The sequence below is a fragment of the Coffea arabica genome, chromosome 8e, assembly GCF_036785885.1.
Source record: "Coffea arabica cultivar ET-39 chromosome 8e, Coffea Arabica ET-39 HiFi, whole genome shotgun sequence".
Taxonomy (NCBI): Eukaryota; Viridiplantae; Streptophyta; class Magnoliopsida; order Gentianales; family Rubiaceae; genus Coffea; species Coffea arabica.
Window position 1 is genome coordinate 39,657,932 of NC_092324.1, and position 22,145 is coordinate 39,680,076.

At 36.4% G+C, this 22,145-nt stretch overlaps 2 protein-coding genes across 2 annotated transcripts; both read left to right on the forward strand.

Moving 5' to 3' along the window:
- The first annotated feature begins 4,630 nt into the window (after window positions 1–4,630).
- On the forward strand, window positions 4,631–5,347 carry LOC140012768 (uncharacterized). The gene has a single exon (XM_072061066.1). It carries the CDS (start codon window positions 4,631–4,633, stop codon window positions 5,345–5,347), a length of 717 nt encoding a protein of 238 aa, XP_071917167.1.
- A 4,466-nt stretch (window positions 5,348–9,813) lies between these two features.
- LOC113722512 (alpha N-terminal protein methyltransferase 1-like) lies at window positions 9,814–18,036 on the forward strand. The gene is made up of 9 exons (XM_072061781.1): window positions 9,814–10,085; window positions 10,554–10,698; window positions 10,984–11,042; window positions 12,249–12,368; window positions 14,966–15,067; window positions 15,940–15,994; window positions 16,935–17,032; window positions 17,384–17,559; window positions 17,679–18,036. Exons 1-8 carry the CDS (start codon window positions 9,837–9,839, stop codon window positions 17,510–17,512), a joined length of 957 nt encoding a protein of 318 aa, XP_071917882.1. The 5' UTR covers window positions 9,814–9,836; the 3' UTR covers window positions 17,513–17,559; window positions 17,679–18,036.
- The last annotated feature ends 4,109 nt before the right edge of the window (window positions 18,037–22,145 follow it).

The window sequence follows — 22,145 nt, forward strand, 5'->3', positions numbered from 1 at the left end:
TATTGGAAAAGATAGAATGTTGTATGAAACTGACCTACCAAAACTGAATTATTTGAACAATATCATCAAAGAAACATTAAGGCCATATCCTCCTATTCCTCTTCTTCTACCTCATACCTCAGTCAGAGATTGTTTTGTTTTTGGATATGAGGTACTAAAGGCGCCATGGTATTAACCAATTTATGGACAATCCAAAGGGATCCAAAGCTGCGGGATGAGCCAAACAAATTCAAGCTAAAGAGGTTTGATGGAAGGGAAGGTGAAGGATATAAAATGCATCCTTTTTGTGCTGGAAGGCAAGCTTGTCCTCGGACTGACATGGGCACTGGGCAGGCGAGTAATAGCCTCAACTCTGGGAGCCTTGATCCAGTCCTTTGAGCGGAAAAAAGTTGGTGAATACGAGATTAAAATGATGGAGTATGCTAGCCAAACCATGCCCAAGGCAAATCCCCTGGAAGTCTTGTGCAAGCCTTGTAAAATTGGCATCATGAGCTCCAGGTCCAGCTTGCCAAAAAGTGACTGAATATCATACTTTACTACCAAGAATATGGATAATCAAGTCCTTTGGAAAATGATGTTTCCTATTTTCAGCTTTCATGCTTGTTTACTTTATTTTCCTGCAAAGATAGCTAATGTTTAAGCTTTGATCTTTATGAAACTTAACTTCCTCGCTGGTCATAATCATGTTCAATACTTAAGGGTATAGATGTGCTGTAGGCTCAACACTAAAACATCAGTAGCGCTTGGCTTAATTACTTCTAGCATATGCAACGCATGGTCATAATTTGAATCCTTTTCCTCGACAAGACAGATAACCACTTTTGATTTGGTTGGACTCCGAAGTTAAACCATTTGAACCTGAGAGAAACAGTGCACTTATAAAACATACTGATAATATAATTTAGATAGTATTTCACTTATTAAATTTTGTCAAGTAGAAATTCTTTAACAGCTTGCTGGATTGGCCTAAATGGTTTGGGTGGAATGGCTTATCTACATGAGGCATGAATCAAGGCATGAATTAAAATTTTCATGATTTCCAGAATCATTATGCATGCTCATGTTTAATAGTGATAAGTTTCAGTATGACTTACTTTTTGCACTTTCAATAAAGGAGAAATTCACTAACAGCTAAAGTACTTTTCTAGTTCAAACAATTTAGAGTTCAAGATGCATAGTGCAAAAAATAATTCCATTAGCTGGTAGTTGAAAAAAAAAAAAGAAAAAGCATAAGGGCATATTGAATTGAGAAGCAAAATTCCCGCGACAGCACCAGTGAACTTCAAGCCCTCTGCAAAGGTAATTCTTAGCCATGGAGAATGTAAGAACATGATTTGGAATATGAAAAAGATGGAACAGTTTAAATGCATAAATTTAGATGAAAATGCTTTATTTTGATAAATTTAAACTCTACTAACTGATAAGAGCCAAAACCTATCATAATGATGATAAAATTCTTGTTGAGAGCAAAATGGTTGTATTTATTTAGTTGTGCAAAAATACTGCTAGCAAGATAATAATGTAGAACATTTTTGTCTTATTGTTTCATTTTTAATCTAAGAGAGGATATGGTTCCAGGTGTTTCTTTTTATTTTTATTTTTAATTTCTTTTTCTTTTCGTATATTGTTAGCATTAGGACACATGTATCCTCAATTAGTTTCTGAGTTCTAACTAGTATATTTCTATCATCTATACAAAGTATAAATGAAGACTAGTGATGATTGGTGTAAATATTTTTGTTGTCATTTTTATCAACTTTCAAGGTTGCCTTTAGAAAAACTAATTTTTTACTCTAAGTATTGAAGAAAAATTACTCATGGATTAGAGTATGTTAATGAAAAATTTATATTAAATATTTGTGTAAGAACAAAATTTATGTATTCATAAAATAATAATTATTTCTTAATTACATATATGTTTTGTGTGTTCTAACACCAATATATACTTATGTCTGAACTAGGTCCATGGATAGAGGAGGAGTGAAGAAGGGAGTGGCATGGGACACTTGATTTTTTTACACAAACAGATTTAGATCATGCTACATAATATGAATTCAAATTTGAAATTCAAATCATGTATATGTGACATATATTCAAAACTGCTAATGTAAAAAAAATTAATATACTGTCGATGCATAAAAATTAATTCTATAAAAAAATTTTGAAAATTTGATCAGTTGTAATGTCATGCATGACCATTAAAAAGTAATTTATACTATTTGTAAATACTAAATTTTATGCTCCCTCACTTTAGTTACATAATTTTTTTGGTAGGTTTAGAAATTTTTTTCCTTTTGGTTGAGTTGCAAAGGTGAATTACAGGTAAATGCAACCATCAAATGGGCTTGATTAGTTAATAGCTATTTTTATTGAATTGCTTATATCACAAAATTAATTTTTGAATTTCTTAGATATTCATTTATTCTTTACTTCTTTATTGCGTTATTACAATATTTAAGGCTAATTCAATTCAATCTAATAAGACCAAAAACAAAAACAAAAACATTGCACGGGATAGAAATACTAGTTTAAGATATTGTTATGTGAATAGAACTAACATCAATACAATAAAGATTAAAGAAATAAACAGGAATTTGAATATTGAGTTCCTAAGATGTCTCTCCTAGTGAGAGGAAATTCTCTCTATACTAGAGAGAGAAAATCCCCCTTTTGTGGGTGTTCATACCTTTCATACGTTTTTGTACTTTTCCCAACAAAATTCAAAATCCTGATCCATCAGCTCTTGGCGCCATGAGTAACGACCTTCCATTAATGGAAACTTAACGACTCCTTCCTTCCATTCATGGCAACGTACTGATCTCAGTATTTCTTCTGGAATAAGCTTTGGATGCTCTAATGATGGCAACCAGATCAATCGTTCTCCTTTAGTTTCCTTTTGAATAAAAAGCTGTCGGTGCTGATTTCTCTTCTTCTTCAAGTTTAATCTAGTAGAGCTAGGTTCGTGTTTAATTTCGTTTCTGTGTGTTTTGATTGTTGTTTTAGGACTACTTGGTACTGGAATTTGTTGGTGGCATTGAAAGACGCTGAATAGCTCCTGGCCGGGCCTGCTCTGGAAGCTTCCTGTGTTTTCCAGTGAGCGGTCTGTGGGGAGGACAATGGAAGGTATAGAGGAGGTTTTACGCAGATTCAGGTTGTCAGAGGAGAAAAGAGTAGGAGTCCAGTTAGAGGAGGAGGAAGTGGCAACAGGCGTATTAGAATGTAAGCAAAGTTTAATAGGTAAAGTTTGGGGAGATAAACAGGCTCACATAGGTGGAATTAGGAGTTTTGCGCACAGTATGTGGTCTCAGGTGAAGCACTTAAAAATAGTGGAGATTGGGCGTAATATGTTTCAGTTTTTGTTCAATAAGAAGCATGATATAGAGATGGTGTTGAGCAGGAGGCCATGGATCTATGATGGACAGCCTTTAGTCTTGTTGCGATGAGAACCTGGATTGGAGGAAAGTGAGGAAAAACTACGTAAAACCTTAATATGGGTGCAGATCTGGAACATTCCAGTGTATTCAGCAACAAAGGAAGCTGGCAGGAAGATTGGGAGTATGTTCCAACAGGTGAAGGAGGTGAATATTCCACAGAGTGGAGGTAAGGAAGGTAAACACCTGAAGGTTCTAGCTGAAATTGATCTTTCCATCCCCCTACCTAGAGGTGTTATGGTAAATAGTAATGATATTAAGAGATGGATTGACTTCAAGTACGAGAAGTGTCCAGATTTTTGCTTTGGATGTGGTTTGATTGGTCATGGTGAAAGGAATTATAGCAAAAGAAGATTGAATAATGAAAAGGCATCACAATATGGGAACTGGCTGAGAGCTAGTTACCCTAGAAGTCCTAATAGGAGGACTAGGTCTGGTAATGAGAGTGAGGATATGGGAGAGGAGGGGAGTCATAATCAGGCTAGTAGGGAAGTGAGGAGGGAGGGGGAACATTTATTACTAACATATACTGATGATTTTCATAAGAAGGAGGATCTTAAGCACACTGTCCCGGTGGAGTTGATTGGGGACAGTGGAGCATTGAAGAGAGGTGGAGAGGGGATGAAGAGGGGATTTGATGAGATTGGGGAGAGGAAAGGGGAAGGTAAACAGGGAAATGATGAATTAGATAAGGAAGGGACAAGGTTTATTGAGGAGGGGGAGGGTGATGGGAGGAAAGGGAGGCAAGGAGTATAGTAGGAGAAGGAATGCTCAGAAGTAGGGGTGGGGAACTTAGTTGATTTGATGTGGATTGATGGAGTGAGGGGTAAGGGAGATGAGGATAGTGTTGTGATAAAGGGAACTGGAGGGAGGGAAGGAGAGCTAGTAACTAAGGGAGAGGAGATGAGAAGGAAGGGGGGTAAACAGAGGAGAAGACCAAAAGGGAACCCTTTTGTAAGCAAGAGCTGGAGAATGTTGGTTTTAGAGGTGAGTAAAAGGAAGCCACTAACTGAGGCAAACAGTGAGGTTACTGACAATGAGAAGGGGAAAAGGAAGGTTGGAGTTTTGGGAGGAGAGGGGGGATTGGACCAAGTAGAGAAGGAAAACTGGAGAAGAGCTAGAACTGAGAGTGGATCCTGTGATTGGATGGAGGTAGCTGAGGGATTGGAGTCCTCCCTTAACAGGACTCCAGCAACCAAATGAAGGCAGTGGTGTGGAACTGTCGAGGTGTGGAGAGCCCTTTGACAGTTCCCCAACTGAGAGAGGTCGTGAGACTCTACTCTCCTTCTTTAGTATTCTTATCAGACACAAAAAAGAAAAAAAGTTATTTGAATAGTGTGATGCAATGGATTAGGTTTGACAAGGTTTTTGTGGTTGATCTAGTTGGCAGGGCAGGGGGTTTGGCTGTGATTTGGAAGCAGGAACTGAGGGTGAAAAGGGTGTTGCTTACCAGTTTCACCATAGAGCTACTAATAGAGGACACAGAATTTGGGTTTGATTGGTGGTGCATATGTGCATATGCCAGTTCAGATGCAGGGATCAGGAAAGAACAGTGGAATGTAATTTACAGAAGAAGTGCTATGTGGGGGGAGCATTGGGCAATTATGGGAGATTTGAATGATATTACCTCTAATGGGGAAAAGTGGGGAGGTAATCTGAGAGCTGAGGTGAGGTTCCAAGATTTCAACTCCTTCATCAATAATAATGAATTGGTGGACATTGGTTTTGAAGGAGTTTCCTGGACATGGTGTAATAACTGGGGGAATGAAGGAGAGGTAAAAGAGAGATTAGATAGGATTCTGGGAACCAAGGAATGGATAAGGAAGATGGATAAGGCAAAATGTTTGCATGTGAAAACTGAGGCTTTAGATCACTGTATGTTGGTGTTGGATACAAATCCAGGGGGAAAGAAGTGAAAGAAAAGATTTATGTTCGATAGAAGGTGGTTACTGAATAAGGATATAAAAGAGGTGGTGGGGAAAGCTTGGGGAGAGCACCAACAAGGATCCAGGCTATATAGGGTCCAGTGTAAAACCAAAAAAGCAAGAATGGATCTCCTGAACTGGAGTAGAAGAATTTTCGATAATGCTAAGAAGCTGATAGAGCAGGTTAAAAAGGAAATAGGGGAGGTTAAGTTGAATAGGCCAAGTGGCTTTAGGATTAAACTATTGGGGTTGAAGAGGAAATTGGCTACTGCCTATAAAAAGGAGGAATTATTTTGGAGCCAGAAGGCAAGGCTAAAATGGTTAAAGGAAGGGGACAAAAACACTGGGTATTTTCATGTTACTGTGGCTGGTAGAAGGAAGGCAAATAGGATTAGAGTATTGAGGAGAAGGAATGGTGACTGGTGTGGAAGTGAGGAGGAAACTAGGGAAGAGATTTTAGACTATTTTGAGCAAATTTTCACTTCAGATAACCCTGAGGAATTTGCAGAAGTGTTGCAAGGAATCCCACAGACTATCTCAGCTGAGATGAACAGGAAGCTCACCAGGGAAGTCTCAGAACAGGAGATATATCAGGCAGTGCTTTCAATGCAACCAAACAAATCCCCTGGACCAGACGGTATGTCTCCTTCTTTCTTCCAAAAGTTTTGGCAAATTGTTAAATCTGATATTGTTCAGGCTGTCCAAAGTTTCTTTCATTCTGGTTTCCTTTTGAAATCTGTTAATGAGACCTTGATCAGTCTGATTCCCAAACTTGATTCCCCCACTTCAGTCACTGAGTACAGACCTATTAGCTTGTGTAATGTTTCATATAAAATCATTGCCAAAGTGCTTACTAATAGATTTAAAAGTGTCCTGAAACATTGCATTAGTGATTCTCAGTCTGCCTTTGTTCCAGGTAGGCAGATTCTAGACAATGTGTTCATTGCTCATGAAAGTGTTCATTTTTTAAAAAACAAAAGGACTGGGAAGGATAGTTATATGGCTGTCAAGTTAGATATGTCCAAGACTTATGATAGAGTGGAGTGGGGGCTTTTAACTAAACTTATGGAGAAAATGGGATTCTGTACTAAGTGGATTCAATGGGTTATGGAATGTGTTACTAGTGTGACATATTCTGTAAACATTAATGGGGAAAAAATTGGTTTCATTAGACCTACTAGAGGCCTACGACAGAGGGATCCTTTGTCTCCTTACCTTTTTCTGATTTGTGCTGAAGGATTCTCATCCCTGATCAAACAAGCTAACAACCAAGGCAATTTGACAGGACTAAGAATTGCTAGAGGGGCTCCTTGTCTGTCTCACTTATTTTTTGCAGATGACTCCCTGATTTTCTGCAAAGCAAGTGGGGAGGAGGCTGGCCAGCTAAGGAGGATCCTAGACGTGTACAGGAAGGCTTCAGGCCAGTTGATCAATATGGAGAAATCCTCTCTGTTTTTCAGCAGAAATGTGAGTAGAAGACAGCAGGTGGAGGTGATGAGTCAGTTGAGGGGAATGCAGTAGGTTTCACAAAGCAAATACTTGGGATTGCCATTGGTTATATCAAAGAGACAGGTCTTTGATTTTATAAGGCAAAAAACAATAACCAGGCTGAAAGGATGGATGGAGAAACTGCTAAGTCCAACTGGGAAAGAGGTATTACTGAAAGCTGTCATTATGGCTCTGCCTACTTATGTGATGTCCTCCTGTCTCCTTCCAAAAGTGCTGTGCAAGGAGATTTGTTCTGAAATGGCAAAGTACTGGTGGGGGCAAAAGGAAAAGGAGAATAAGGTGCACTGGTTGAGCTGGAGTAAGATGACTGAGATAAAGGCAGAAGGGGCTTTGGGGTTTAGGGAGTTACATGAATTCAACCTGGCTTTGCTTACAAAGCAGCTATGGAGAATTTTGATGAATCCCAATTTACGGATGAGTAAAATTCTGAAGGCCAGGTATTTTAAGGGGACATCAATCTGGAGGACAAAGAGTCATGAGGCAGACTCATGGTGCTGGAAGAGTCTGTTGCAGGCAAAAGATGTACTGGAGGAGGGATCGAGGAAGCAGGTAGGAGATGGCAAATCTATAAATATATGGGAGGATAGATGGATTCCAGGTACTGAGGATGGAAAAGTACAAACAAGGAGGGGGGAGGGTATTGAGTTACAGAAAGTGAGTGATCTTATTCAGGGAGGAGAGTGGGACAAGGAGGTGATTGCACAGGTGTTTGATAGGGAAGAAGGTAGGAAGATACTGAGTATTCCACTTAGTGAGCAGCCTAGGAAGGATAGAATATTCTGGGCTTTTCGAACACCGGAATGTATACTGTTAAGTTAGGATATAGGCTGGCAAAGAGAAAGAAAAGAAAGAATGATGTAGAGTGGACAGAGGCAGGAACTAGCTATAGAAGGACAGGTGCAACTCAGAACTGGAACTTCTTTTGGGGGTTGAACGTGAAACATAAATTGAAGCATTTCATTTGGAAATGCTTGCATGGTATCCTACCAGTAAATGCAGTACTCAAGGAAAGATGTTCAAAGGGAGACCATATGTGCAAAGGATCTGGGGAAGGTCCAGAAACTATTGAACATATGTTGTTCTTCTGCAGTAATGCCAAATTAATATGGAAAGCTGCACCTCTGAGCTAAGAAGGTCTGAAGGAGTATAGGAACAAGTTTTGGCACTGGTGGGAAGCACTGAAGGAGGTTGTAACCAAGGAGAAGGGTAATGAGCGCATTAGTCTAACAATAAATCTACTTTGGCAAATTTGGAAGTCCAGAAATGATAAACAGTTTAATGGTCGTGGAAGGGATCCATTGGTTGCAGCTAACAAGGCAGTGATGGAGTGGCAAGAATACCAGAAGGCTCAAGAGGCTGAGGTGGAATTTAGAGGCAGTGGAATGAAGGAGGAAAGGGAGGTGCATGGTTGGGAAAGGCCACACGAGGCCTGGGTAAAGTTGAACTCAGATGCTACCTTACACAACAAGGAAAATAGAGCAGGATGGGGAATGATTGCGAGGGATTGGCAAGGGATGGTGCTAGGGGCGTGGGCAGTGCCATCTTCAACCTGTTCGAATCCAAAGCAGGAGGAATCAATGGCACTCAGAATTAGGGATGGCAACGGGGCGGGGTTGGGGCGGGGGACCCCTCCCCCATCCCCCGCCCCGCTACCTACAAACTCCCCCCGCCCCCCGCCTCCCACTCCCCCCGCCTTGCCCCCGCCCCGCCCCGCTTCCCTCGCGGGTGCCCCCGCGGGGTTAATAAAATTTTATTATAGTTAAATTTTAATAAATAATCAAGTACTAAAATATCAACACATCATCAAGTTATTATTCATTTTAATTTTACAATTGAAACTCAGAAAAACAATCAAACAAAAATTATTTGAATACAATCCAACATGATGAAATAAATACAACTAAAATAGTTAAGTTTTCACTTTTGGTACAAATACAATCATTAATTCATTATTGTGTTTGTGCTTTTTTTTTGAGAAAAAAGTGTTATTCTATTAAGTGTAATTAGAAATTTAGTATAAATGTATTAGTAAATTTAGTATAACTAATTAATAAATTCTATTAGTAGACATGTCTAATTATTCGTATAATTGATAATATTAATTATATTACATACACTAATATACATTATATAATACATCTAACTAATAATATCATTATCATAAGTTTATAACTAATTAAATTACATAGTATATATAATTATATATATAATTTTTTTTTGCGGGTGGCGGGGCGGGGGATGGGGCGGGGGTATACTCCCCCGCCCCGTTTCTAAACGGGGGGAAAAAATACCCCCCGCCCCCGCCCCATCCCCCGCCCCAACCCCCGCCCCGAGAGCCCCCCGCGGGGCGGTTGCCCGCGGGCACCCGCCCCCATTGCCATCCCTACTCAGAATGGCTGTGAGGATGGCAAAGCTACAAGGATGGAAGGTGGTGTTTGAGGTAGATTGTTTACAGGTAGTGGAAGAGCTGAACAGGGAAGGAAATGATAGGATAGGGTCAGTGGTGATTGAAGATATAAGGAGTCTTCGTAAAAATTTTGATGAATGTTGTTTTACTTTCACTCGGAGAGTGAACAACTATGTTAGTCATACGCTAGCCAAAATGGCAGTTAGCTTGGAAAATTTAGCTGAATGTAAGGTTGACTTCCCAGCGTGGCTGCATGAACTTGTGCAGACAGATTGTAGAGGCAGTTGCCTAGGCTTTTTATAATATGTTTCCTGTTATTAATGGAACGTTGCCATTTTGACAAAAAAAAAAGATTAAAGAAATAAACAGGATTATTTATTCATATATAACTCGAATTACCTAAAGAACTACAGTGGCCTAAAGTTGCAAAAGTTCAGGACAAAATTGCTTCTTTCCAAAATTTAACGGTCTAGCTTTTAAAAAGAAAAATGTCGAGGACTGAAAAAGAAATTTAAAAATCAGTTAAAAGAGTAATTTACCGTTAATAGAATTTGCTAAATCCCCATGAATTTTCACCCATTTCGACAATTACCAAGCCGTCCTCTAAACCTCCAAACACCCCACTCCAAGTTTTCGTACTACTACGGCTCCTGCCGGAATTTAGTGGGCCCCAGACGCCTGAGTAAGATGAATGCTGGTGGGTTAGCCTCCAACGGCCGTCAATTCAAGAACCCAGATGAGATGTGGAGAGAAGAGGTTGGTGATCAATCCAAGAAGTCTGAGTGGTACAATAAAGGTGTTAGCTATTGGCAAGTAAGCAATACTATTGCACTCCTCATGAGTTGATGTTTTCATATTAAATGAAAAATCATTGGAAAGTTCTAATTTTGGAGGGTTCTATTTGACTGTTATTATGCTGCCGGCTTGTTTATGGTATTTTTGTTGTTAATTAGGTAGTATACTTCTATTGCTTCCCAATTGAATTATGGGTCTTTTTGATTTTTTTTTTAACTTAATTTGATTTCTTTTGGATTTTTTTTTACATGGAACTTATTGTAAATACTTCTATTACTTTACCTTTGAAATAATGGGTCTTTTTTTTTAAATTTTAATTTGTTTGGATTTTTTTCACATGGAACTTATTGCAAAGTTCTAGTTCTAATTTTGAAGTTTTTTGTTTGAATGAATTTATGCTGCCTGTATGTTTCTGGTGTTACTATTGTTGGTAACGGCGAGCTGGTGTTTATACTGTGTGTTCGTGTTTGTCTGTTTGAAGAAAAGGGTGTAGAGGCAACAGTGGATGGTGTGCTGGGCGGATATGGGCATGTGAATGATGCAGATATAAAGGCAAGCGAGGCATTTCTGAATACCCTTTTGGCTGAGAGGTTCACTGATGCTGGCAGAGGCCACCATCTTGTTGCTCTCGGTACAGACACACCTCTTCACCTCTCTTTACTAATTGACACTTACTAAAATGAAAGGGGGAAAAAAAACAAAAAAGCTTTGGCTTTAAGAGAAGTAAAATTCTCTTTAGTCCTTGCACTCTGAAAACTGTGCATTTTCTTGTCCTTATGGTCTAAAATATTATTGCTTTTTGGCTGAAATATCAAAATTTTATGGTTGGAAAAGGAATTTTGGTTGAGTAAATATAAAATTACGAATTTTTTTTATGCTCATTAATGAACTTTTTGGTGATCTTGAACTATTGCAGATTGCGGGTCTGGCATTGGGAGGGTTACCAAGAATCTTCTTATAAGATACTTTAATGAGGTATTACTTTATAAACCTTCTTTTATTGCATAATTTGTTAAATGAGGTTAGACTAAGTCCTTCACTTTCTCCTTGTATCGAAGTTTCTATGAGGTGTTTGTTTGATGCCGTTGAAGAAAAACCCCGTTTCACTTGCTGTTTGTTTGCACTGATGAGCATTACGTCCTTTTTTATTTTTTATTTTTTTTTTGGGAAGGAGGGGTGTTTCAGTGGGATACCATATGATTTATCTAGCTTTTTTATGAATTTGATTTCCACTTGATGTAGTGTTCATCATAGCTACACTAAGTAATATCTTAGACATTTTCTTTGACATTTTGTCTTGTGGTTCTGATAATCTTTTCAAGACTTTTGATCTTTCTACACAATCTTAAATTAGTGCAATTACTTGTGATCGACCTTCATTCTTGCTAGTGTAGTAATGGATGTCTCCTACTATGGTGTTAAGTGGTGAATTTAATCACATACATGTTGAGTTTTTAGTTATGCAAGGCAAGGATTTCTTCTATGTGTCGCTTCTATATCTGTTTTAGTAGTTAATAGTGCTCCTATTATGGCATAGTTTTTAACTTTCTCGGTCATATGTGTTATGAAAGGACTCCTTATCAATATTATTTCACTTGTGTGCTTGGAGGTACTAAGAAGAAGGTGGTATTCATATATATGCAAGGGAGAATCCCCTACCTTGTATGAAATCTGAATTTAAACTTCGAACCAAATTGAAGTGCTCCTCTATATTCTAATTTTCATTATGTACATAAAACTCGTTTATTGATAATAAAAAGTGCTATTGTTTCATTAGCTGTAGGAAGTATTGAGGAAGCAATCTATACAGACCACTACCAGTCTTTATTTTACCTGTCTTTCCAACTTTCATTGCTCAAGCAAATAATGCACTAAAAAACCTGCATAGGAAATGTCAAATCATCACCAATGACATCAAAAACATTGTTGAGCAGTGTTATTATATATGTCTGAATAATTTTTATGAGACTATAATCTATGATGAAAGTTGTTTGCTAGTACCATAACTAACATACTAAATTAAATAAATAGTAGCCTTGTGAAGTACATTTTATCTGTCTTAGTAGCTAGCATGAGATTTTTTATATTTTCTGTTCCATGGAGATTAAAGCTGGACTTGTTGATTGATTGAACTTGTTGTTCATGTTTTATGCACTTGTTAACTTGTTTTCTTTTATTTAGGTTGACCTTCTTGAACCAGTGTCGCATTTTCTGGAGGCTGCTCGAGGAAATTTAGCCCCAGAGAATTTACTGGTCTCAGACTCGTACAAGGCTGCCAATTTCTATTGCCTTCCACTTCAGGTAATACATGTCTGTTGTTTCACTGAATTGATTCTATGCGTATGTGTTCTATTGATGTAATCACAAGATCATTAGGTTCTAATGTAAAATTACAACTTACCAGTGTTATTAGACATTATTAATGGAAACCCTTGGTCAGCAAATTCATCATTGCAACTAGCACTTGATATAGCAGATACTTTGTTCTTGCTTTTTAAGTTTCAATCATTGGTGCTTTTTATGTTCTAATGTAAATTTACAACTTGCCAGTGTTATTAGACATTATTAATGTAAACCCTTGGTCAGCAAATTCATCATTGCAACTCACACTTGATATAGCGGTTACTTTGTTCTTGCTTTTTAAGTTTTGAACGTTGCTGTTTTTCAGAATTGTACATTACTAACCCAAAGAAAATGAAAAAATGCTTCATATCAGATTTTTTACTTTTCTTGCCAAATAAAGCCTTACCAAAACCAAAATTTAGATGGTTTTTTTGTATAATTGCATGAGAAAGCATAGATAAGAAGTATGGTTTTGGGATTGTTAAATTATGCATTTTCAAAATTTATGATGTGTTTTATGATGTGGACTGTCATGACTTAAAGTTGTCTTTTAAGCATTTGTTGCTGTGTAATTACAGCATTAAATGAATTGGAGTTTTATTTTTCACAAAAGGGCTGACTCTGAAGTCTTCCAATGACTAATACTGCACCTAGTGGGCACTCTCTCATCTTGGTTAAGTGGGATTTGTTATAAAAACAAGTCAAAAGTCCAGCTAGACTGCATATGTGAAGGAGGAAAAAGTTGTATGGATGTGATTGCAAGTTGAAAGCTTGACCTCCATTCAAAGGCTTTGTATCTCATAGAAATGTTCTAATTAGAGGTGATTTGGAAAGGTTCTGTATCTCAAAGAAATGCTCCAAACATTTAGAGGTGATTTAACCAAAGTCCATATTGCTAGCAGGCGCTATTATCGGGTACAGAAGATAACTTTTGGACTGTGCGACTAACATTTTTGAACTCAACTTTGACAAAATTTGTCGAAACTATCTGTAACGTATAACCGAAAGTTATTTTAGCAATCCTGTTATGATAGCAAAACTCCATTAACAAATATTGTATATTCCTGCTGCTGCCAGATCATTAGAATTGTCACTACCAGAACATCTCCCTGAAGATGGTGGCATTTACCCTTTGCGATCCCAGATTTCTATTGTTTTTAACTGACAGTGTAACTATGCAAGTATTTTGACATACGGCACAGTATACACTACAGATATTCTTAGAAATATAAAACCAAACAGTAAAGCATGCGGTAGTTATGTGCTTTCAAATCTCAAACTCGAGGAGGAAGGTGGTTGAGCTCTACAAAGAAAAAAGAAAAGAAAAAGAAACAACTTAAAAGAGGAAAATATGCATGGGCAGATTCTTGACAGAAGCTTAATTTGCCTTTGATAGTTTTAAGGTTATGTTTCATGCCTATGGAACTAGGATGTAGTGGTATTATGCTATCATTTTCAGTCTTCATGAACTAAATAATCTACCTAAACACATAAATTAAAGTACTTTTGAATCCAGATTGATTGTAACCAGTTGAGGCATCAGAGAAAAAAAGAAAGTAGAAGACAAGAAGTGAGTTTGGTTGGTCAACTGCCCCACAATTGTGCTTGTGTATCCAGACTCGAAGTTTTCTTTTACCCTTCCCCTGCTTTCTGTTCTTATTGAGTTAAAAAAAAATTAAAAAGAAATGCCTGAGAAATCTTATCATGTTTGATTTCCAATATTTTTTCTGATATTCTCCCAATATCTGTTGACGTTTCTTTTCAAAATCTTCTATAAAATTCCTGTCTAACAAAGACCAGTGGAATTTCAGTTCTACAAAATTTATCTTTTGTTAATCAGGCTGCAAATGAGTCAAGCTGGCTCACGAGCACTCACAATCCGGCATGGTCAAAGCTCGAACTCAAGTCGAGCTCGAGCTGGCTTGGCAAGCTAGTCGAGTCGAGCCGAGCCGAGTATCTGTATATTCGGCTCGTTATTTCATCGATCCAGCTATAATTCATATATTCTTAATAGTGAAATTACATGTACGACCCCTATATTTTATTATGTATTAGCATGAAATGTCAATTTTATCCATTTTAAAAAATATAAAGATTATTTTTAAATTTTTTTGAGCTTGACTTGGAGTTCAAGCTTGAGATCAAGTTTTGGAATGAAAGCTCATCGAACTCGAGCTCAAATTCGAGCCTAGTCAAAATTGAGTCGAGCTCGGCTCGTTTAAGGAAAAGCTCAACTTGACTCGGCTTGTTTGCCGCTCTCTTTTCTTCAGTTTCTATTCCTGTTGTTTAAAAGAATCTTCACCCATGGATTCTTTGGAGAGGGGGGGGGGGCGGTCCAGAATAAATTTCATGCCAGAATTTTATATTCTTTTTTCTTCATTTGTTTTCTTGCTATCAACTGCTGATCTCATTCTGCATTTAAAGAAAAGTCTTGCTTAAGTTCTGCAATTCATCGTTGTATGGTGAAGTTTGACTTCAAAGCGCTGATTTAGACTTTTCTGTTAAGCTTTTTACAACATGTGTTGATGTATTTCTCATTTTCAAATTTCCTTTAGGACTTCACTCCTGATGCAAAAAGATATGATTGCATATGGATTCAGTGGTGTATTGGGCATCTTGCAGATGATGACTTTGTATCATTCTTTAAGCGGGCAAAGGTAAAGAAATCCTTCTAGGGTGGTTCATGATTCAATCCAACATTGCTATATGGTATCCACTTAATATCAGAAACCATATGCTTATCATGCAGTAACAGCTGGTGGATTTTCATTGAGGAAAGTTTTGATTTACATCTTTGAATCCTCTAACTAGGCATTCTTTTATTCAGTAAAATATAAGATTTTCTTTTTTTGTGATTGTGCATGTTGATTGCTAAAAATCTGTCCCTCTTCCCTTTATCCCCGTTTCTTTTTGACAGTTCCTTAACTAAGAACAATAGAGATGGTTGAACTTTCCAAATGTATTTATCTGGCAGTCATTTATTCACTCGACCTTTTGGCTTTTCAGCATAATAGAGAGTTTATTTATTTTTTGGGTGGGTGGGGGAAGAGTTTATGAACCTTTGAACAACTACACACTGCTAGTGCAGCCTAATGAGATCTCCAATTTGGTTTTCTGCAACTCTTTATTTAGTAAAAGTCTGAATGTTATAAAACTGTTTGAGAACTTTGTCTTGGTCCGGTAGGGTGCAGAACTACAATCTGGACCATTGCAGCCAGAATATTTATTAGATGTTAAGAGTAATATAGCTTGTAATGAACAAAACTTTCCCGCTTTATTTCCAAGTTAGTTACAAATAAAAACAGGGGAGCAAAGTTGATGTGGAGCTACGAAAGGTAAAAAACAAGATTTTCTGTCGGATAAAGTGCCAGATATATGCCATTTTTGATGACTCTAAAGTGTCTACTATATCTGGATGCTGCAGGGTATTGGGTTAGCTGTCTCCTTAGGAATAAATGTGTAGCCAGAAGTACCATAATATATGCTGATGCTATTGTTGTTGTTTCCCTCATTGCTGTCTGTCTTGCAGGGGGGCCTCAAACCTGGTGGTTTCTTTGTTTTGAAGGAGAATATCGCTAGAGCTGGTATTACTTTTATTATTTCAGTTAATTGTGATTTAATACGTAGAGGACAGCTGGAACTTGCTAATTGTATTATATCATGGTTACAGCTCTCACGTATTAACTTTTTTCTTTGATTTCTTCCAATTTCTCAATTTCTCCATTACTTCTGTTGTAACTCATGTGCATCTATCATGCCTGACCAAATTGACAAGAAGAGAGAAACTAGATAAGCAGACAATTTTCAAATGGCACAATAGGTTTCCATTTCAGGTTCATCACAAGGTGGTTGAACCATAGATATCCTAGTTCTGTAGGCTTTGAAGGAAAGAAAGATGAAGTAGAATAAATAAATTAAGTCCCTGATTTAGTTGAATTATCATATCTCTACCAAATAAAAATAAGATAAAAGATCAAGTAAGCATTATATATTAATGCATATATAATGCTTTTAAGTTGTGATCCTGTTCTAAGATCTCATTATTGCATCATTGGATTTACCCTGTAGAGAAGAAATAGTACTTGAATTCGGGCATTAAATTACCCCACCTAGTTGGTATTTGTAATCAGCGTTGGTAGCAATGCCAGCAGTAAAAGCTCAGTGAATGAAATCAAAAGAGAGAAGGCTTCTTGGGTTATGAAATGATGATCATGCTATTTTCATGCTTTCTTCTCTATAACTAAACCCGTTTTCCTATTTTTTGGAGGCTCTTGTTGTGGGGGGTTAATAGTTAATGGACCACTTCCGGAAAGTTTTTGAACTCCCCACTTGCAATAGAACTGAAATTATCTCCTATATGCACATAGTAGTAACAGCTAGAAATAAAAAAGCAACAATTAGAGGCCCAGAGTGACATTTGATATTTAAGTTTGATTTAGTACTTGGGAATTAATAATTTTGTGCCTTCATTTATACCATCACCTTAAAATTTTTGTCAAATTGTAACTTGTTAATTTTTGGAAGGATTTGTGCTGGATGAAGAAGATAAGAGTGTTACACGATCTGATTCATACTTCAAGGAGCTGTTCAATCAATGTGGATTGCATATTTGGAAAATGAAGGTATTATCTGAATTGTGAACTTTAATGTGTGTTCTTTTCTGTGCAATATCCACACAAATCATCAGAAATATACAGTTGACTGAGGTTTCTAATTTCTCTAACTAATATGCTGGATCAGAAGGTCATTTCCTGCATTAATTTATTAAGTTTTAAGAAGTTGCTGGACCACAATGCAATCCCTTTCTTGCACGTCAACCTATGGTTGATGCTGTTTAATCAATGAGTTCAACTAGAATTGAAGAAAGAGTTTGTTTGTGCAGCTTAAATTACCTGCAAGAAAATTAGTTTGAAGGGAGCCCTCTAAATTGGAAGAGTGAAATTTTGTTGAATGCATTTCTTACATTGGTGCAGGATCAGAAAGGATTTCCTGATGAATTATTTGCTGTGAAGATGTATGCGTTAACAACTGAAATACCAAAGATAGTTAATCCATCCAAAACGAGAAGGCAGTCAAAAAACAGGCCTGGCGTGATCAAATGAGGAGCATCATGGACCATGGGTTGCATTTTAGTCTTTTGAGTTCTCAAGTTAGTTTCTCCAATGTATTTTAGAAATCATTTTTCCTTCCTCCCACACCTTCCCAACTGAAATTGTTAGGCTTAAGATTAGAACCTTGGACCTAACAGTGGGGAGCTATGTTACCCAGGATCAGCTATGGGAGACACGGCTACTCTAGTACAAAATGAAAAGTCAGACACAGGTACAGCAGGACAAAATGAAGAGTTGGTTAACATTGCTGGAGAGGGCTCTTATAGCTATGTTACCCAGGATCAGCTATGGGAGACACGGCTACTCTAGTACAAAATGAAAAGTCAGACACAGGTACAGCAGGACAAAATGAAGAGTTTGGTTAACATTGCTCTCTCTCGGCGACTATGACGAACTCTAGTTGTTGTTTCTTAGAATTTTTGACGACTTTTTATTTTTTCCCCATTACATTCATGCAACTCTTTTTCCTTTTTCGTTGTCCTGTGCTTAGTATAAATCAGAGAACATTTTTTGTAGCTTTTGAGTGCTTGGTTTACAAAATTCTGATTACTATCTGTGCTATTCACGTGTATATCTTCCATTTTTGTATACTGAATCATCTGTCTGAAACTTACTTTTGACTATGCTTTCATTTTCCTCAGTTTTAAATCCTAATGTTGGGACTGCTCCTTCTCCTATTCTTTTTTTTTTTTTAATCCTATTTGATTTGGTGAGTACATGTAAGATGTGCTAAGAAATTCTCTGAGTTGGTGAGTGCCAAGATGTGCCAGAAAGTTCTTCGAGTATGTGAGTGCAATGTAAGATATACTAATGCTAAAATGATATGGACGTGAAGAAGAATTCAGAGTTCTATCAATTGCTTGCTTGTAAGTATCAAATCCCTTTAAGATCCAGAAAATAGAAACGAAGACTAAGATCTTAGTTGATGGTTAAACTTAATGGATTCAGATTTTAACATATTTAGACGCGTTTGATAATAAAAAATTGAACATTTGAATTAATTTTTAAGTGATATTGAATTTTTTAAGTAAAATTTGTTTTCAAAAATAAGTGAAAAATTATTCACTTATCGGTTAATGTGATATACATTTAAATGTATCAAATTCAGTACTTATTAATTCAATAATTTAATAGATTTATATTTCAATTTTCGAACTTCAATTTTATTGAACGCGCCATAAGATCCTAGTGGTGTTGATACTTGGCCTTTCTAATGACAATAGTGGCACTACTTATTAGGTTACATAAGGGATACTTTCGCCTAATTAAGTGAAAATGCTTACCATTGATGGAGGGACTAGTTTCCGCTTTAAAATGGGTTCGGTAAGAGTGTAAGACCATGAAAAATCTTCGATGACCCATGTGGAAATCTATCTTCTAAAACTTTTATAGAAAAACATGCTGTATCAATTTGATATATGTAAGATAAAAAGGTGATTTAAAAATGCATTCATGAAAAATGTAAATATTTTTTGAAAAAAAAATTTGCAATGCAAACAAGGAAATCTGCTTTAAAATAGACTCGTTAAGACTGCTATAAAGAATATTTGATGGAGGGTCAGTGTTCTCCCAAATATTACAAAAGACGCTTTCCTCCGTTTAAGTAACAATGGTTGTCACTGTTGGAGGAATTAATGTCTTTTCTAAAGTTTTGTAAGAATGTATAGAATTATGGAACTATAAAGAATAATATCCTCGACAGTACCCTAAAACTATGAGAATGATGGGACATGAGAACAATATTCTGATTACAATATATACCATTGATATAGTATGGTGAAATAAAGAATGATGGGATCATAACATGATGTCTTTTTACATAAGGTTAGTCATCACAACCGCTTAATATATGCGATACTTTCACCATTAACAAGATTCAACACAAAATAATCTACTTGTAAGAGTCATCAATCTTTTGCCATTGACAAGATTTGACACAAGATAATATACTAACTGGAGTCATCAATACCATGCGTGTGATTGTACTTTGAAAAGTAACCTTCTCCAACTAAGGTCAACAATGCTATGTGTATAACATCCAATTGTACGGGGCAAGGGACACCAAAAAGAAAAAGTAATGGTGGTTCTATTTGCTAATAAAAATTGACGTCCCTTGAGAAGTTCGAAAAATATTTGATGTTTGCTAACAGGAGTTGATTCAATTAGCAAGGATAAATCACCTTTTTAATAAAAAGGTTGTTGCCACTGATGTGAAAATTATATTATGGGTAAGCACTCAATCAATAATCCCAACAATACGCCCCGTGATAGTAACTAGAGTAGAAACTAGGGTAAAAAACCGAAAAGCCTTCTGTGGTATATATAGTTATTCTATAGAAAACCCCCTGGTGATTTCAAATCATACGTGTCAGTACCTCATGATTTTAATTAATATGAAACATCGATGGAAATCATTAAAACAAACAATTTTGAGTGAAATGACAGAAATAGCCTAATAATATAAGTAAACAAGAGCTGAGGAGATTCATCAGTTTCATTCGAGCAAAACAAACGGAGAGAGAGAGAGAGAGAGAGATCAGCCTTTATCTCGATCAAACAATAAGATCGTAGGGAAATAATAGGAAGTGAAAATTTGCTATGAAAAACTCAAAGAAAAATGGGTGCATATGTCATCTCTCATCAATTTCGATTAGGGTTTTGGGTTATTCATTATGATTTACTGATTTGGGATTCAATGTTGAGTTAATTATTTAATGAATTTTTAATGTACTGAGTATCATCTATGCCTTGAATTTGCTATTTTGATTTTTGATTGTTAGATTTGTTAGGATTTTGTGTTTGGTTGATTGGTCCATGTCAGATTTGTTTGTGTTTGAATAATAATCAAGTAAGGAATATTTCTGTTTAAGTGGAACTCTCATGAAGTACTGAGTTTCACTATTAAGTTATTTAATGAGTAATTGGCACAAGACTAATTTACTGTTAAATTTGTAGGCTTATCCATTTTCAGGAGATTAATATTGGTAGAGACGTTGTTTGTTGTACTTATGTTATGTTAGCTTTTTGTATCATTGTGAAAGATAAATTACTAAAAAATGGTTACTTTATTGCTTCTCATGGAAAAGGAGGAGAAAGTCGAGTGTCGCGCCCCAATTTTTGGAAAAAACAAAATCTAAGTGGTTTTGTACTGGAGTGATCGAATGGAGGAAAAAACGGAAGAAAAATGAGTGAAAAATGGCCAAGAAATGCTGCTGCAATTTGTATTAATACTCTTCTTCTTCAAAACCCAGCGCGCGTGCAACTTTCCCTTTTTTTTTTTTTAACAAAAACTGATTTTGATTTTTGTTTTCTTCTCTTTTCTGCTTTTCTTTTCTTTCCTTTTCTTTTTCCGATTTTTCTAAAATGATTTTCCTCAAGAAATAGAAATGAAACAAAATAAATTAAAATAAAATAAAATTTAACTAAAATGAACAAAAAATAGGAATAAAATGATAAAATTTTGGTGTCTCCATCGAGGAAAAAGTAGACATATTTATGCATTTCAGTGGGAGATTTAAAGAAAAACCAACTCTTCATTACACAGGAATCCACATGGTCATTTTCAAGGAAAGAGTTGAAGATCAGTTATTCATAACAAACCTGTGCAGAATATTTAAAACGTAGAAGAGCATGCAACTAGAGTTAGTTTTTGGTTTTGTGCCCCAACAGTTAACTTAGATGGCGCCTACATCCAATTAGAGACAATGATGATATTAAATTAATGAATGCAACTTATTGGAAACTGCCAACAAGGCTAATTTATGCTTGCAGTAGGGATGAGCCATTTGAAAAAGATCTTGAAAATGATAGGGTAATTGTTAGTACAGTTGCTACAAATGATGGTGGGGTAGGAACAGTTACAAGTGTTGGTAAGGTAAACGACACTAAAGGATCGACTAAATCAAGTGCTTGGACTCTCTAAAAATCCTCAATGGAGTCGTCAGCTGTCGCGCCCCATTTTTTGGAAAAAAACAAAATCTAAATATTTAGGTGTTAGAAAAATAAATTTTTGATTATATTAGAGAATAAACAAAAGAAAAAGGGTCTAAAATGGGATTTAAAAAGTGCGACGATTTTGATCTAAAATAATAGTTTAAAAAGGATTTTTAGGAAAAATAGGAGTCGCCACTTGGTATTGAGTTAAGGTGTACCAAGTCACCCAAAATATGTATTTTTAATAAAAAAATAGATAAAACCCTTTTTAGACGACTCCAGGTCTTTGAAAACAAGAGAAATGAGTTTGGGAGTCACGGTTGAACAAAGGAAAGGCAAAAATTTGATAGAATCAAACCTAAGGCACCCTTTCAACTTAACCAAGGCTAGTTGCGAGATTTAGTTGAAAATTTTCTTAATCTAACCTATAATACTTGCCACATTTAGATGTTTCTACATGGATGCAAATCTAGAGTTAAAGGATATCGAGAGGGTCAAAATATCTCTTCAAAATTTAATTGGTGCAAATCACATTAATTGTGATGTCCAAAAATGATTTTTAGAAGAGGTCACGAATATGCAAAAATAAGACTTAAAGAAAAGAAGAATTATAATATATAAATATACGTGACCTAAAGGAGAGGAATGCAATATAACGGGTACATGGAATTAAGATTCATGACTCGATTTT

Excerpts from the sequence above, each read along its gene's own strand:
- LOC140012768 (XM_072061066.1), top strand. The coding sequence starts at position 4,631 with ATGAAGGCAGTGGTGTGGAACTGTCGAGGTGTGGAGAGCCCTTTGACA.
- LOC113722512 (XM_072061781.1), top strand. The coding sequence starts at position 9,837 with ATGAATTTTCACCCATTTCGACAATTACCAAGCCGTCCTCTAAACCTC. Across the intron at positions 10,699-10,983 it reads CCACCATCTTGTTGCTCTCG|ATTGCGGGTCTGGCATTGGG; the intron begins GTACAGACACAC and ends GAACTATTGCAG. Across the intron at positions 12,369-14,965 it reads TCTATTGCCTTCCACTTCAG|GACTTCACTCCTGATGCAAA; the intron begins GTAATACATGTC and ends AATTTCCTTTAG.